At 35.0% G+C, this 17,243-nt stretch overlaps 1 protein-coding gene across 7 annotated transcripts in view; it reads left to right on the forward strand.

Moving 5' to 3' along the window:
- The window catches only part of POT1 (protection of telomeres 1), a 61,439-nt gene that overhangs the window by 18,924 nt on the left and 25,272 nt on the right, over positions 1-17,243 (forward strand). For all 7 annotated transcript variants that reach the window (XM_040062483.1, XM_040062484.2, XM_040062482.1 and 4 more), the window contains exons 9-10: positions 5,184-5,314; positions 14,705-14,995. In XM_040062483.1, the coding sequence (XP_039918417.1) occupies positions 5,184-5,314; positions 14,705-14,995 (422 nt within the window). The remainder of the gene's footprint in view (positions 1-5,183; positions 5,315-14,704; positions 14,996-17,243) is intronic.

The raw sequence follows: 17,243 nt of genomic DNA on the forward strand, positions 1-17,243 counted from the left end.
ATGGTAAAATGAAGAAGAATCCTTACTGCTGGTTGACAGTGTCATAGAATTAATGTCCTCTTTTCCTGAGGGAACCTCCATCTAGCATTTTATCATAGATACATGCAGTATATTTGTATGTCGCATGTTCAGTTGAAATCTCATTTTATCATACCTAGACATGCATGTAGATTGTAACTATTTTATTTTTATGAAATATTTCTTAGAATCAAAATTAAGAAAAGAAAGCAACTTTGGAAAAGACATGTCTAAAAAGCTTGACCACTTCCAGGTCAACAGTTTCTACATGCCCAAAATGCAGATTAAGAATCAAACCAGATGCTTAAAGGGTTTTTGAAGTCCTGAGTTTTATTTTTATTTTCAGTTTTTATTTGATCTTGAGCCAAGTTCATTAAACAGCCCAGAATTTGTTTGAAGTTATGTAGCTGAAAGAATGAACTCTAATTTGAACTGTACCAATTTGGTCAACTTGAATTACAATAGTCAATTTTTAGCAAGTAATAGCAAACCAACTTTACAGTGCAAAGGAAACCCATCACAGAATGCTGTGGTATCCATTTGTGAGGAAGTAGACTCAGTTAAAACTGCATGTTTTACACAAAGTATTGTGTTCCATTTTGTGGGGTTTTTTTTCCCTGAATCAAGATGTTGTGGATTTAAGTTTTGCAGAACAGAATGAAAGCTGTTGCAGAGGTGAAGATAGTAATTTCATTTCTGGACCCCTAGAGATTAGAATAATGTTTTCCCTGTTGTTCACAGTGGTTTATATGCATTTCTTTTTAAAATAACCACTCTTTCTTATCTTGAAGTATAGAAGATAAATAAAAGGTAAAAGTATATTTAAAGGAATCAATTAAAATAATAAATAGTTGAATAAATAGTTAATAGAAACCTCAAGTCAGTTACTTTTATCTACAGTTTACAGATGATGGCTCTGAAACATCTATTTAGCCATATGCTTCTGATAGTTACCAAATTGTATCTCTGAAGTACATCACCATGTTAGAAATGAAAAATTCTAGTAAAACAGTTTGATTTTTCAGAGGTTTTGGGTTGGGCTGCAATATATGTTTCTATGTACATATATATACACACATAGGAGTGTGTGTACATTTGTATTATATTTTCGTGTCTCATTGAAATATAAATTCACATTAGCTGGGTCAGCTGCTTGGTATTAGTGCAGACACTTGTGTATTGAATGGCCTCAGTAATTCTTGAAAACAGTACTAAATGTTTCATTTAGTTTTGAAGAGAGAATAATTTGCTACAATAATCTGTCTTCTTTGTGTGTATTGAAAAAAAAGAGAAGGCAATCTTTAATTAGAGTCCCTGACTGCTAGCAACATTGCCCAAAACCTTTTTATCTCTTGGAAGGGAGAACTTATTGGTTCAGGGTAGTGGATTTTCCAGTAAATGTTATTGAGGAATAAATATGTAATTGCCCAAAAGGGGATGTGTAATTAGATCGATGCTTTCCACCTTAACAATTATACAAGCATATTTGTCAGGAACTGCTGAAGTTCTCAGTAAAACTACAATAAATGTTTAATCAGTAAATACTAAACAACTTGTTGGTCCTACAATATCAATAACTATTTATCTGGAAAGCTTTTTTAACAGTTCTGGTTTTCTTATGATGACTGAAAAAATGAATTTGTACGTGAAGCTGTGGGGTTTGGAATTTTGTGTTTGTTTTTTATCTATCTGTACACACTGTGGAGAACTGCTGGCTTTCTGCTCATGCTAATAACTGTCATAAGAGAGATTTCTACAAAAGAGTGGAAATGCTATGGCATTATGAGAGGTGTAACCTGAAGGATGAACCTAGACTGTCATTATAGTGGAAGCAACTTTACATTTTCAGTAACTATTACAGGGCTGCAAGAGATTCCTATTTCTGACTAGTTAAAGGACCTAGAAGCTTGGCAATCAGCATTCTCCATACAGGCAGTGCAACCTTCTTCTGATTAACAAATAGTTGTGGATTTTTAAATGAAATAAAAAACTCATTAACAGGTTATAGCAGCTGTGTTTTTAAAGAACAATAAGGACTAATTTGAAAGAATATAAAAAGCATGTAAGATGCATGCAGGCTATCACACTGTACTTTCATTTAAATTAAACGTAAGTTATGTCGCCGTGTTTTTGTAACACCAGTTCTGGGATGTTACAAGCATCCTTGCAGGTAGCTGTCAGGTGGTTCCTCACATAATGTCTTAAGCCTAAGTTAGAATACCCCTTCATAATAATTAAATATATATATTAAAAAAAAGTAGATGCAGTTTGAAGTTCTGTGTAGTGTCAGCCACAATTCAGTGCTTTTACTGAGACAATCTAGTTATGAAAGTAAAAAGCTTTCTTCTGTAGCATATGAATTTGCTGAACTGTGCATCCATTGTCATTTTTTTAAGACAGGTTATTTCAAGTAAAATCTACCAGTGGTAAAAATTCTCTTTTGAAGAAAATCAGTGGATTTAATTTCTCTAGTAAGGGAAAATTGACTCCAATATGTAAACTTCCATTATTTATTTATTAGCTTGGTAATGAAGGGATTTTGCTTTGTTGGAAAGTATATTGAGAAAAATCAAAAGTGTGACCAATGACATTATATTGTTCTGTTTAACTCTGGAACATTATGTAGATTCAGCAATTCTCTTTAGAGTTTTACTCACTATTTTTTCAGGAAAGTGAATTCATTCACTGATCCATAATGCTGCTGTGGAAAACAGGAGACAGTTTTCACACTTCACGTGGAAAATAAAAGACAGGTAGCTTTTTATTTTTAACCTTTAAAAAGGACCTTGCTGAATGAGGATTTCATTGAATAAAAACAGTCTTTATGCTTTGTTCTCAAAGACCTCTATTGTATGTAGATTTATAGAAGTGGTGTTTTGAGGTGATAGTAAGGAATGGAAGACTAAAGTCACAGAGACAGAGAACCTCTATGATGTAGAAAGTGTTCTCTGGCTATGTAAAGCAAGTGTACTATTTTATACTGCTTTGACTAGGATGATTATCAGTCTTACATGATTATGCTAATTACACAGAAAATTGAAGCAGTGTGTTGACTGCTACCATTAAATAGGCAGCTGCACATGTATGAAGCTGACTAGGTTGTATAATCACAGCATCAAAGAGTAACCACAATTTTAATGTGGAATGTTTTTGCTATTTCCCCTTGATTCTGATGTTAGATTATATGAGTGCACTGTAGCACTATTCTGCATCCCCAAAGGATTGTAAATCTGTGAACGTATGGGTTTTTCTTCTTAATTGCTCATTTTGCTCATATTTGCAACCGGTCTTTTAAGTTAACCTCTAGAATTCATACCCCAAAAAAATACATCAGCCTTTGTGTTACAATAGTAAGTACTTGCAGTTTTGTCAGCCAGTGATTGGAGTTTATTCTTGACATTCCTAGCATAGAGTGTCAAAATAGACTCTATGTGGACCTTGTGCCTTTGGTGGGAGTGTGGTAAGAAGTGATCTCAGCAAATTCTGAATGCAAAAGATTATAATTTATCATTATTGAGTCTGTGTAAAAATCTTCCAAAGGAAGAAGAGTACTAGTTTTATAGAAATGCAGAAGGTTTTTGTATCCATAGGAAAAAATTTATTTCTCAGTTAGCCTTTGGTGGATTTCTTCCATCATTTCATTCACTCAAATCATTAAGTAATTTACTTTTAAGTTTAAATTATTGCAAAATTTAAGGGCATATGTTCTTGAAATGGACGAATATTTCTTTTGAAGTATGTATTTTAATCAACTGTTACATACCTGTCTTCATGTTTAGGGAATCTATTCAGAGAGTTTACATAAAACAGTCATCTTTTTATGACTGCCTTCCTGTAGCTTTTTTATGTAAGGCAAATCTGTCAGTTTCACTAGACCAATAGCATTCTCTTTCAAAGCTGTCTAGCAACAACTTACATGTCTGCATCTTTATAATGTGCATGATGGGGATTTTATTGACTTTGTTTTAGAACTACAACACCTTTGTTCAGTTCCTAGCTATATAAACCGGCATAGTGTCATTATCACCAGTTTCCTCATAGAATTACAGCTAAGGGAAGTTGGGAACTTTGACCATTTAGATTTTTTTTTCTCTTCTGTTTGGATTTTTCTTTTTAAGAGATGAGAAGGTGTCTGTCAGGGCAAAACATACTTGATTTTGGAGAATTTAATTCATTGCCAGTTGACATAAGCATCTAATAACGTATTCAGATATTGAGAAACAAAGAAATATTTGAACCCTTTTACTCCACCTTTCCCGGATTCGCTTCACTCCTCGTTCCTCCTTCCTAGTCTCTGTTTCTCTGGCTATGGTTACAGTGCTCTGCTGGGGGGACAGTAGGAGGTCCAGGAGATCAGGGTCAGGGTGTAGCCTTTCAATCTGCTGCTGCTTGGTTTTTCAGGTAAGTTACTGGCTGCCATGTTGCGAAAGAGCAGAAGTACTTTTACTCTGTTTTTCATTTTTAAGGTATCAGAGCACACATGTTCTGTAAGCTGAAATGGAAAGTACAGGTTTCATTTATGTCATCCACAAATACTGCTCCATTCTGGGCTGGTCTGCATTGTCATCTTTGTATCTTGTTTTGATTTTACTTTTTAGATCATTATTAGAAGTGAAATTCTATGAAGTTTAACTTCAGAAAGGCATATTTCATATTTTTACTCTATTTTCTAACTATCACTGTGTGACTCTATTCTTGTGGTATATATATATATCTATCTTGCATATTTTTTGAAGTGAAGGATATGTAATTTATGCTTTAATTTTCTTATAGAATTTGTAGAACTCATTTCCTTTTCAGAAAGCTGTGCAAAATAAATCTTAGAAAATGATTTTATAAAATTGTAGATATGCTCCTCATTTTGTAGAACAAGTAATTGAAACGTGAAAGAATAGCATGCCTGTTGCAGACTGAAGGAAAAGGTTTGTGTGTTCTTGCACACAGAGCTGTGTTTAATCACACATTTTGAGTTATTTGGGCTAATTATTGGCAAGATGGACCACACTTCAGTTACTATGATACTGTAAAAAAATTAACTTTGAAAAAGTTGCACAGAACATAGCAGTAAAAAATTGGCCATCAGGATGTTCCTCCCAAATTTAGTATCTGTATATTAATAATTCCATAATGCCTGTTACTCATTCAGACACTTTTATATTTTACAGATTATTGCTCAGTTGTAACGCTTGTGGACCCATCAAATGTGAAGTTAACGTGCAGTCTTTTTAATGGAAACCTAGATTCTCTACCAAAAATTTACAAAGTTGGAGATATTGTTCGATTTCACAGAATAAAGGTATGTACTAGGCTGTGGGGAGGTTTATGTGCTTGCTTTTCTGCAGTGAGAGGACCATAGGAACAATTCAGTTCTACATGTACAGAAATTAACTCTTGGAGACATTGATAAAGCAGATGATTGTTAAAACAGCTATAGACCAAAACTGAGAGTAAACAATGACATTTTTTCAACAACAACAGTATTTATTAAACTTACTTGACAAAAAATCATGTAGTACTTCTAGATGCATGGAGTTTAACTGATATAAATCAGCACGGTTTATTCCTCTTCAGACTGATAGAATTGAGGAGTTTCCTTAGGTCTTCTGTTGTGGAGCACTTTAGGTCAGCTGGAGAATCACTCCAGTAAAGGGAATGTGGGCTTAGTGTGCAGTGTGCTCCTGCTGCTGCTTCAGTTTTAATCCTGCATTACTTCTGTTTATCTGATCAAAGGGCACGCAGGAAACTGTTTATAGCTTTGATACTGCTTCTGCTGGATGTTTTTCTTGTGCCTGCTGCAACTGTATAGGGAAGAGGAACCACCCTGCAGGGACTGAATGGAAGTCTTGTAATGCTGGACCATACTTAAAGAGGTGTATAATAGGACCAAAGATGTGATTTTGCCATTAATTTGCAAAATAACCATAGATAATTTAATTTTTCATTTACATTTTATGTAAAATAATTACAGCAAAAATTAATACATGTAATGAAAGAGGCCACTGGTGGGAGGAACAACCCAAAAAGACACCCCAGTTTGCATATCTAAACACTCTTGAGAGTGTTCTAGGAAACTTGAGAGATCTAGGAAATTTAGGATTGTACAAAAATATGATAAAAGGAATAAATATCTCTAGTACTAAGCATGTAGATTTTGATATGCTGTAGCAGGATAACAAAGAAGAAAACCCCATGACAATAAATGCAAAAAGTGGTAAGATTTATCCAGTATTTGAGCTTCGTGCTGCTGAGATTAAGAAAGAACTTGTTAAGATTCAGAAACAATCTTAAGTTATTCCTCTATTTTATAAGTATTTACAATTGTGAGAGAAATGAGCTAAATTATTCTGGGTTAGTATAAGGTTTCTCTAAGATCATCTGTATATATAGTAAGAGTGGAATTAAATTGTATTTATATTTTGAAGCTTGTGTTGCTCATCAGTACTTGAGATGTGTTAGCAGTCTTGGAAGTTCATGAACTTGACTTCAGAGGGAAAAGTCTTACACTAAATTTTAATATTTTCTCTGAATCCATCAGGGTGAATGTTATACAGATACATTCATTTCAGAAATGAGATGGGTGGAGATAAAAAAATTGTTTATTTCTTCTGAAAACAGAAGACATATTTTATATATGTGAAAAGGGAGAAAGTAGAAAGGAACTGGTCAAAATAAAAGAATTGAAAAGCTGTATGGCTGTGGCAGGTCAGTATTGGATTTCTAGGTACACATTAAGAAAATAAACAAGAACACTGTCAGGAAATTTATTATGCATCCTCTTTTATGCAAACATAGTATTGTCTAGCTTCTACTATTTATTATTATCACAAACTCACTAAGGAAACCTATTGATATAGCACAGGTAAAGGACCTCACTGTTCTGATTTGGCATCAGTTTTTTGAGATGATTCTAGAATCCTTGTCACTTGTCCTTGGTACTTTATCATTCTCCAAGATGATGTTCCAGTATTTGAAGAGAGGGTCTATCAATTCACTTCTCATATACGCTTCTTTTTTCATCATATTTGAGCTGTTCTAAGTGGTTTCCAGTCCTAACAGACCTCCAGCTGCTCACAATCTATGTCTCCTCAGATGCATGAGCTGAGAGCTTGTGTAATTTCTTTCTAAGTGAAAATGGTCTAGAGTCACTAAGATGTCTTTTCCTAGATGGGAATGTTCTGATTACCCCAGACTAAGAAACAGGTACTTTGGAAGTTTTTATATCTGATCTGAGCAGGTAGAAATCTGACAGAAAAGCCTGGTGCCACCTTCTGGGAATGAACTGGGAGGGAGAGGACCTCATTCTCTTTCAGCCACAAACAGCATAGTAGGTATGACTTCTAATTACACTTTTTGCAGTTCCTCCTTCACTCTTTTCTGCTTTTGTCTTCAGGCCTTATTCACCTTCTCTTAGCTTGCTGGACGGAAAGCAAGCCAGGGTAGCAGAAGCCATAGTCTGTCAAGGAGGACAGATAGATATCCACAGTTCTTAGAGTGTGTTCTCATGTTCTATGTGCCCCAGATACGCTTTCAAGGGACTTCCAGGAAGTTGACATTGATAGCAAACATATTTTAAAAATTACTGCTCCCAGTTACACTATTGGCTTTTAATGAGTAACTTCTCCTCTTAGTAACAGAGGTGTTGGCAAGATTGGATGGTCAGAGCTAATAAAAATTTATTGAAGATGATTCTGTTGGAGTTACTTTGGATAGAGGGTAATTTAATTTGCTTAGTATTTGTTGCAGAGAAGGAAAATTTTAAGTGTCTTAGTAATAGAACTGGAAGATTATCTAGTTTTAATTACATTTCTTTTAATATTTCTTGAAGTGCATCTTTATGCACATCATCTTATGGTGACTTCTCATGAATTATAGAATTTAGTCATTTACAGTACTGTACCTGGGCTTTCAGCCATAATCAGTGCTCTGCAGAGATTGTGGAAGGCAAGCTCCCCATTCCCAGTGTAAAAGCCAGGCCTGTAATCTATTTGTCTGGTCTCCTTCTATCTTCATGGCAAAGGAGGAGTTTTCTTAGGTGGACTTTTCTTGGACCTTCTTGTTTATTGTTCACTGTGAATACTCTTAATATCTTAGAAATAATGCCTAATGGGTATACTGTTAAAGAGCAGGAAGAGGCAATTTGCTGGTACTGGCAAAGTCTGCAATATTTTATCCTGCCTTGACATAGGAGTTTTGGCTGGTACTCTACATTTCTTAAAATGCCTCAAACGCTGCCATGATGATAGAACTGTTAATTTCCTCATTGGCTTTTCTCTAGTATTCCTTAGTACTTCTGAGTGATTTACAAACAAGAACTTACTTCCTCACTTCCAGTGAAGAGCATTTGTATTTGATTCACATTTTAAAATTTTAGAATTGTGTGTCTGGTTCCGTCCCGCACCGGGCGGGAGGTGACCTCCGGCTAGCTGGGGTCAACACAGCCACAGAAGGTCCCAGTTCGTTTCGGCTTCTCGGCTTAGCATCTGGACCCAATAGTATCGTGACAGCCAACAGCAGCAGAAGAGAAAAGGCTGGCTCTCAGCGGAGCAGGTTAAAAGATGTTTATTAGCTCAAGAGCTGAGGAGCGGAGAGAGAGCTCCAGGCTGAGCGGCTGAGAGAGTTTGAATCTCCCTCCTCCACCTTATAAGCGGGGGAGGGGTTCAAGGGAGGTTACCACAAGACAACAAATCAGGGGATTCAGGGGGTAACAAGGTGTGCCCACCCCCAAGCCTTGGACCACTGAAATCCAGAGCTAAAGGAATTCCCCTCAGGGGCCTATCACCTGAAGCCCTCTCCCTGAGATTTCGCAACCTGGGAGGGCTCCTGGAGTGATAGACAGGCTGCCCCAGAGAGGGGGGTTGGGGCAGAGGGGATGTTACAAGTCAGGTGAGGAGTGGGAGGACTGACACAAAACACCTTATTATACAGACAACACAAAAGGGATACAGAATTGGGGATACAGTGAAATGAACCATAACATAAACTTCTTATAAAAACCTAATAAAACAGTTCTGCGCCACCACAGAATTGGAAAAAGTGAAGCACATTTCTTATTTTGGCATTCATCTTGTTCAGTGCACTCTAGCTGTTGAATGCAGTCAGGATGTCCAGGATGTGTTCTGGTGGGTCTTTCTCCCCGCTACACAACATTGCAGAGCTGTGTGATTCATGTGCAGCACTTGGAGAATGAGGACCAAGACAGTGACCTCTGATTATAAACTTCACTTATATATGGCTTCCTTGGCATAATGCAAACTCTGTAGCAATTACAAAGCCTTAATTCTATAGCTTTTTGTCATAGTAGTCCTGATGCTGTTCTCCTCTCTTACTTTCATTAACCTTAACTTTTGCTGTACATAGGCACCAGTGGCTGTAACAAATGAGGTAGGAATTGTAAAGTTGTCACTCTCTTCCTTAGACAGTACTGTTGCATCACCACTGCACTTCTCAAGTCATGCACTGTGTTTGAAAATGTTCTGTAGACAAATAGGGTCATGGGGGTTATGGAACATGGTGTCATAACATAAATGCACCATGAGCTGAACTGAGTTTGCACAGACATCAGTAACTGCCATCTACTAACCATGGGATCAATACGGATTTTAATCCTCTTGTTTTAGCTTTGTGGTTAGATCGCAGAATCGGAGAATCACTAAGATTGGAAGTTGCCTCCAACATCATCAAATCCAACCTTTGACCAAATACCATGATGCCCAATGCAGTGTCCTAGATCTATAGAATAAAAAAATGGAGAAAAACACCAGGAAAATCAATTTACTTGCATGCTATTAATTGTATATTCATCTGACTCAAACTCTTTAGGTTTATAGTGTAAAAGCATAGTCTCTTTGAGCAAAAGGATTTAATAGCCACAATGTAGATGGTTATTCCTTTCATACATCAATTGATTGACAAATGTAAGATGTATGTTTTGCTAGTGAGTTTCTAAGGTGTTTATCCACACAGGAGGGGGAATCTGAATGTCAAATATATGGAGCATGACTTCATAACAATATAGATGTATCACACTCCCTTTTCTATTATCCTTACTAGTTCTGTTCTGTCTCTCTTCTTGTGCATCACTCTCTTAAATCTAGTAAAACTTAACACAGCATTCGTTCCACTGTGTTACTTTGATCTTTAAACTGTCTACTGTTATTTCTAGGAACAATGTTACTTCTGCACTTAGCTAGCAGTTTCCTTGTCTCTTTATATTCTCTCCTTTAGTTCAATACAGTTTGTCCAATGAAAGTTGATTTCTTTCCTTCTTTCTACTTGATGCAATATGGAAGGTACTGAGAGAAATAGACGGCAAAAGTATCTGCTCACTTCTTATTCCTGGGCAGTTCTAGCTGTAGCTGTCAGGCTGATAAGGATGAGGGGGAAAGTCTGGGGCTTGGATATATAGCATACTGAAAGAACATTAAACTTTGGCTGAATATAGCTCCCAGACTGTTTGTGTCTTCTGAGCAAATGTGGTTCAGATATATAAACTTAGCCAGAATTAGGTTTGAGACTTTCTGCTAAAAAAGATGTTGAAGAGTGTGTTATCTGTTGCACTGCTACTCGGTTTTCAAATTCTTTTCTCTGAAGAGTGGAAGGAATTACATTTTTTTTTAGCAAGCAGTCTAAGAGATTCTTTTTAATACAGAAAAAAACACATCTTTTTCTCAGAAATATTAGTATTACTATTGCTTTTGGCTCCCCTTCAAAAATTCATAAGGCATGCAACTCACTTTGAATGGAATTTAAATTAAAAACAAGTATTTTTCCTATAGTAAATAATATCAGGAAATACTGACTGTAGGCAGATAGAGTGGCTCTGTAATTTGAAATCTTAGCAATTTGCACTTATGATTTTCATATCAGTACTTTTTGGTCAAGTTACTGTATCAGGTTTTAAATATGTAGAAAATATTCCAAAATAGTAATTTTTTTGCTCTATTAGAATCTCCTTGAATAAACTGTGCCGCTTTCTCTGAGGAGTATTTCTAAAGCAGTATCACACTGCCTGCTGGCTTTTTAAATTATTAAACCAGAAATTGTTTCAACTGGCTTAAGTATATAAACTTTTTGCGTACAATTTTTTCCACAAAATACTTGTATCTTCAGGTGAACTGAATTGGTAAATAAAATGCCCTGTATTGCTCATTTTCTTCTTTAATTTGTGTTTCCATTGCTACAGATGCTGACAATCTTATTTTGCAGGCAGCAATTCAGAAATGCTAGAGAATAAGCTATCATTCGTGGCCCTAATATCTAGATCTGTTTTTTATGTCTTCAAAAAGAAAATAATTTTACTTCCATGTGCCTATCTTTGTTAATTTTCTTTTAGAAGGTCCCTGCAGATAGTTTTGGTAGTTCACTTCTTGTGATATTTAAACATACTGGAAATGGTTTAATATAAATTTCAAATGATTTCTCTATTTCATTAGTATCTCTCTGTTCATACAGCTGGAGATACAGGTAAACCAAGATTATATTATTAAAATATAATCAGCATCCTATATTATCCAAATTTGTTTAGACTATTTACTTGAGATAAGAAAACATTTACAAAATATAATGAAATATACCAGATGCATTCTGGTGGCTTTTTTTTCTGACAGGATACTTTTCCTTCATACAAATATCATCAGTGACAATCATAAAAAAAATAAAATCTTCCTTCTTGGCATAAAAACCTGTACATTATCTTGGTATATGTTGTTTCCCTAGGCATTTTTTGATATTCCAAGATGATCTGTGACTGCAGTGGTTTCGTAATAGTCCTTTGCTTCTATAATTTAACAATCAGTTTTGATGGAAAACTACCATGGAGATGCTATTATTACAGCTTTATACACTACTTACTATCACACTTTTCCATTTAGTGAGACGAACAACACCATCTTCAGTAAAAGAAAAGAAAAAAAGGATCTATTTTACTTTGCTGCAAATCTGTTTACAAATATTTCAAGATTAGCTTCTTTTCAATAACCGTATTCAGGATAGTGTTGTACCCCATAGAAATCACTAGAGTTTATTGTCCATGCAGTTTGTTAAGGTGGCATTTCACCTATTGTTCTTTAGTTTACAAAAACTATACCAAAGACTCCTGCAATATGTATTGGAATTTACTTGATTGCTCAGAACAAGCCAAATACATTTTATCTGTTCCATTTTTGTCTCAAAGGATATTTTTATTTAGCAACCATTTTTAATTGAATTTATTTTAAAATCTCAGGGAATTTTTAAAGAGATAGCCATCAGCCCTGCTTCCCTGTTAACCCCCTGCTTCACCCACCCCCACCAGTTTTTTAAAAAATATGTCCATGTCCTCTAGAATTGACACAAAATCTGCTGAAGGGGAGTTGTTGTCATATGCAAAAGTCCCAGATTGACCCCTTTATAAGTTTTAATTCAGTTTTAAAATCCTTTGGAAAATACAGTGTTTACAGTATCAATGCTTAACTTGATCTGAGATCTACTTAAGAGTGCCATAATGAAACAGCATTTGTCTATAGGTTTTGTTCATTTTACACTCCAGTGATCCCTTACCACTTTAGCAATGATTTGTTTCTAAAGAACAAGCCCAGAGAATTTCTTTTGACCATCATCTGTTCTGTGGGTCCAACATAAGTAATTTTCTAGCTGTGAAATACTTTGTTCTGTAACCCATTCTACATTTTCTTCTCCTGTTTCTTCTGTTGTTCACTAAATAATATTGTTGAATTCTGTTTACATTTGAGAGGACTTAGAGGCTTCTCTGCCTGCCTGTGTCTGAGGACATCTGGTTTTGCTAAAAATCATTGGTAATTTTCTCCTCATGGCAGTTGAGGTCTACCTTCTTACATGTTGTGTTGGTTTTTTAAATTTTCTTTTATAATTGCCTCTTCCAACATTAAGGCTGATTTCAAATTCACTAAATGAGGGTACTGGGAGATGTCAGAAGTATGGTATGTCAGCCTTCTGAATGCTCAAAGCATGACATATAGCATATGGGAAAAGAACAAAATAACATCTTATGAAATATTGGTGGAAGCCTAGGGAGACAAAGTGCTTTCTTTCTGGTTTTGTGAAAGGCTTAGAGCCTTCACAGAAGACTAGGACAGAATTTTTACTAAGAAATCAGTCAAGATATTTTTATGATGATTTAAAAGAACTAGTGAAGAAATAAATGAATAGGCAAATTAGAAATTAAAACACTTCAAGAAACATTTGGCATGTCAGACAAGATACGGAAAATACGCTTGAAGTATATTTTGATACAGGATGAATAGGTAAAAGTGATGAGAGTTTTCATCCCCTCTGGATGTTACATGTTTAGAGAAGCTATGGAATATAATGCCAGTGATAGCATCTGAAGTAAATCTGTGTGTTTATATTAGATAACATCTTACAGGGGAACATCTTTTTCCAGATCATACATAATGGGGGGCAAATTGATTTTGAAACCATGTATTTTCCTTATTTTTCCTTTGGCTTTTCTTGTATTTTCAACATTTAAACGTAAAGGTTAAAGGATTGAAGCTTTTCAGTGTTTCACTGAAGAAAAACTGCATCTGGAATTGATGTGTTTCATTGGTCAGGTCAAGTAAATCAAAGTTTATCTTAGAGATGACCCTTAATGCATTTATGCATTATGTCAGAGTAGCAGGGATTAAAGGAGTTCCTGTCACCAAGACTGAAGTGCTTTGTTTATGAATTTCCAAGGTCAATGAGTGCCTGATTTGTGGGTTTTTTAAATTTCAGCATGTTTATAAAATATAGGCCTAAATCATTGGCAGTGTTTTGCTGTTTAGAACTTCTGACACATATTGCATGCTTGCACTTTCAAATCAGTGGGATTTTCAGCCATTTGAAAATTGAGCCCTGGGAATGCCATACTAGACTATCTCACAAATGCTATGTTCATGGTGTTATCGCTTACTTGGTAACCCAATATTAATTAAAAAGGGATGGATCAAAACAGACTGTTTCAGATTTCTGGATAATGAGTCATGCAGTGCTTTGATACAGAAAAATCTATAATTGCAGGGAGCAGTAAGACTAGACTAGACCCCTGAAGGAATGCTTCAGACTTTAAATAGGATGTTTCATATGGCAGCAGATACACAGCTAAATCAGCAGGATTCGGGAGACCTGTCATGAGCGGAGCAATAGGCATTGAATGATTGTGATAGCTGTAGTCATAATTCAAGGAATGAAAGCTCATCACTGTTCGCTTTATGGGAAAAAAATACATCCTTGAGCTGGTATTGTTTTTTTCAGTTCCATTATATTAGGAAACGGGGCTATTGTGGGTGGCCAAAAACAAGGATCCATGACTTTGCCATTACTCTGCTGTGTGACCCCTAAAATTTAATTTCTCTTGTGCTTTAGTTTCCCCGTTTATAAAGGCAATCCTGATATGTTCCCAACACAAATATTTTGATGTGTGCAAATAAAATACAAAGATGCTGTAGGTATAAATGTTACAGGTACTTATTAGTCTGCCTCTTCAAAAATCTCTTGTGTAAGAATATATTTCTGCTTATACATTTTGTTTTCTTATTAATACTAATTTTACCGGTTTTGTCTTGACTCTGTTCTCCCAATAAAACCAGGAAACTTCAGTGATCCATTTTCCATGCACATGGTAAAGCAGAAATACATTTGTTTTTCCATTCAGTGCAAACTTTTTTTTCTCATTCATATTTTATTACAGATCAGGGAATACAATGGACAGATGCAGGGAATTACCAGTGGGGGATTTGCATCCTTGACATTTGATGGAACTGTAGGAGCTCCAATAGTTCCTCGAACTTCTAGCAGAGTATACACTTTCATGGATGAAGAACAGAAAACAGTAGAAGAGTTACGTATTTGGGCAGCCAGTAATATTTCCATCTCTGGACCAGCAGCAAAATTGTCTGGTGTTCAGCCGATGCTGTTCTTTGATCTCACTTGCCAGCTAGTAGGAAAAGCAAAAGTGGATGGATCTTCTTTTCTTCTAAAGGTAGACTTCCTTTTTAAAAATATTTTGTTAGGTTTATTAAGACATTGTGATACATTTTTCAATAAAACAGACATATTAATTTAAATAATATTATGTAGATAAATATTTTAGTGTAAGCAAATCTGTGATCCTTGGCTATTCTGTTTCTATGAAAGCAAAACAGGAAGCCCAATTGCCTTTAAAGTTGATCACCTTATTTAGTTTTTAGAGAGGTTTATTAAGATGGCATTATATAAATAATAATTTCACAAAGATTTGTTGATAAATATCACAAGATTTTTTTACCTTGAAAAATATTGTTAGTTTTAAACTTCATCCTTTTTTTCTAGTTAGAAGCATTTACTGCTTATTTTTCTAGATTTGCTGGATATGATTAGTGCAGTGAATAGCACTGCCTGAAAAAGAAGGAATGGGTTATGTTATCACTATGGATTTCAGGTAGCTTCTTTTAGTTATATATAAGCACTTTGGGCATCAGTGCTCACTGAAAATACAAAATGCAAAGTGCCATGGAACAGGGGACCAGATTTTAAAGGTTATCCTTAACATTAGCTAAATAAAAAGGAGGTCTCCATAACATTCCTAGTTTTAGTTCAGATATATCAGTGTGGTATTATTCCAGAACTCCTCTTGATTTATTTTTTTACTTGATTGTTAGAACATGAGTAATGATCAAGCTGTTATTTTCCACTTTATGACTTCATAAAATTATATATTGGTTCTGCTGTGCTAAACTGTATTGTTACAATATTTTTAGAAATAGCACTTGGCATTATTCCCTCATTGAAGCAGCAAAGATTTTTCTCATAGAGAGCAATGCATTACTGCACAGAAACAAACCTTAAGTGCATGCTATAGCATATTCTGCAACTGATACAATTATTTCCATTAAATTATGCCTTGTGAAATAGATGTCAGATGAGACCCAGTAAATTTTCATGACTTTGTGGGCTGTTAGTTAGGTTGTCCATTAACAAATGTATCTTCAATATTGAAAGGCCTTTTGCAAGGACAGAGACAAGGGCTTTCTTAAATTATTATTTCTTTACACACTTTTCTGTGTTGTAAGACCTCAAGTCGATTTGGTCACTTTTGTATAGTAAAAGTGATGACTTGGGGAATTCTTAGGATAGACTTAGGAAGGTAAAAGTTTGAGGTCAAATAATGGTAGATCAGGTTTCAGCATAAAATATTCAATACTTAAATGTGTATTAAAATACATTGGAAAAGCTTAAAATGCTACATTAATAGTCTGTTGCTAATTTCCTCCATTTTTCAACAATTGCAAAATCCATTTCTGAAATCAAGTGCCAGTTGTGATAGTAACCTTTCTAAAACTTGTAGACTGATCTCTGATTATTTTCTTGATTTGCAAAATAAAAAAAAATCAAACAAAACAACCAGTTCAAAGCCAGCTCAAATTGAGTGATCATTGCATATTATTTTATTGTATTATTTTAATTATGCATTTTGTAATAATGATTTACATTTATTTTATTCCAAGTGTATCAGTTAAATTAATCGTTGATTATACTATGAAAAATCATGATTATTTTAACCATTGATCTCATGTGGAGGTTGAACCTAGTGGAGAGTGCTTCAAAGACAGCTAAAATGAACTTCAGCAATTTTGTGCATCACCTGTAGCATAACTTTTAAATTGATAAATTAATTCTTATTTGCTCAGCAGTAGAGTTGGACATAGTATAAAGATGGTATCACTGACCTGTTAGCATTTACCATTTTCTGAGGCTTTTGTTATTCAGATTGCTGGAGACTAAAGAATGCACACTAGAAATTATTCTGTCATTTATGACTTTCATAAGAGTTTTGTTATTATTCTTTTCTTCCTTCCTGTCTGTCAGTTAAATTGTGTACATTAAGGTAAGTACAATGAGCATATTTTGCTGAAGATAAAACCAGGTATTTTGTCTCTCCCATTTCAGTGTTTTCCAACCATGGTGATCAAATGTTAGCACTAACTTTTCTTTACCTGCAGTCTGTTCATGACTAGTAATAGAACAGTTTGCTGTTTCTTATTCAGAATCAATTTAACCAGTTTTGGCTTTTATTCTAGTATTCATTTTTGAAACCAGGACAGTTTGAAATCAGGATGTTTTCATGTTTTGTGTGAAGTAGAGCTGCCAAGCTCCTGAGGTAGAGAGCTTTATCTGTTTTCATATTTGTGCAAGAAAAAACCCAAACCCAACTACTTTTGAAAGGCTTTTTTTTTTTTTAAAGAAACTTA

The sequence above is a fragment of the Hirundo rustica genome, chromosome 4 (assembly GCF_015227805.2).
Source record: "Hirundo rustica isolate bHirRus1 chromosome 4, bHirRus1.pri.v3, whole genome shotgun sequence".
NCBI classification, from domain to species: Eukaryota; Metazoa; Chordata; class Aves; order Passeriformes; family Hirundinidae; genus Hirundo; species Hirundo rustica.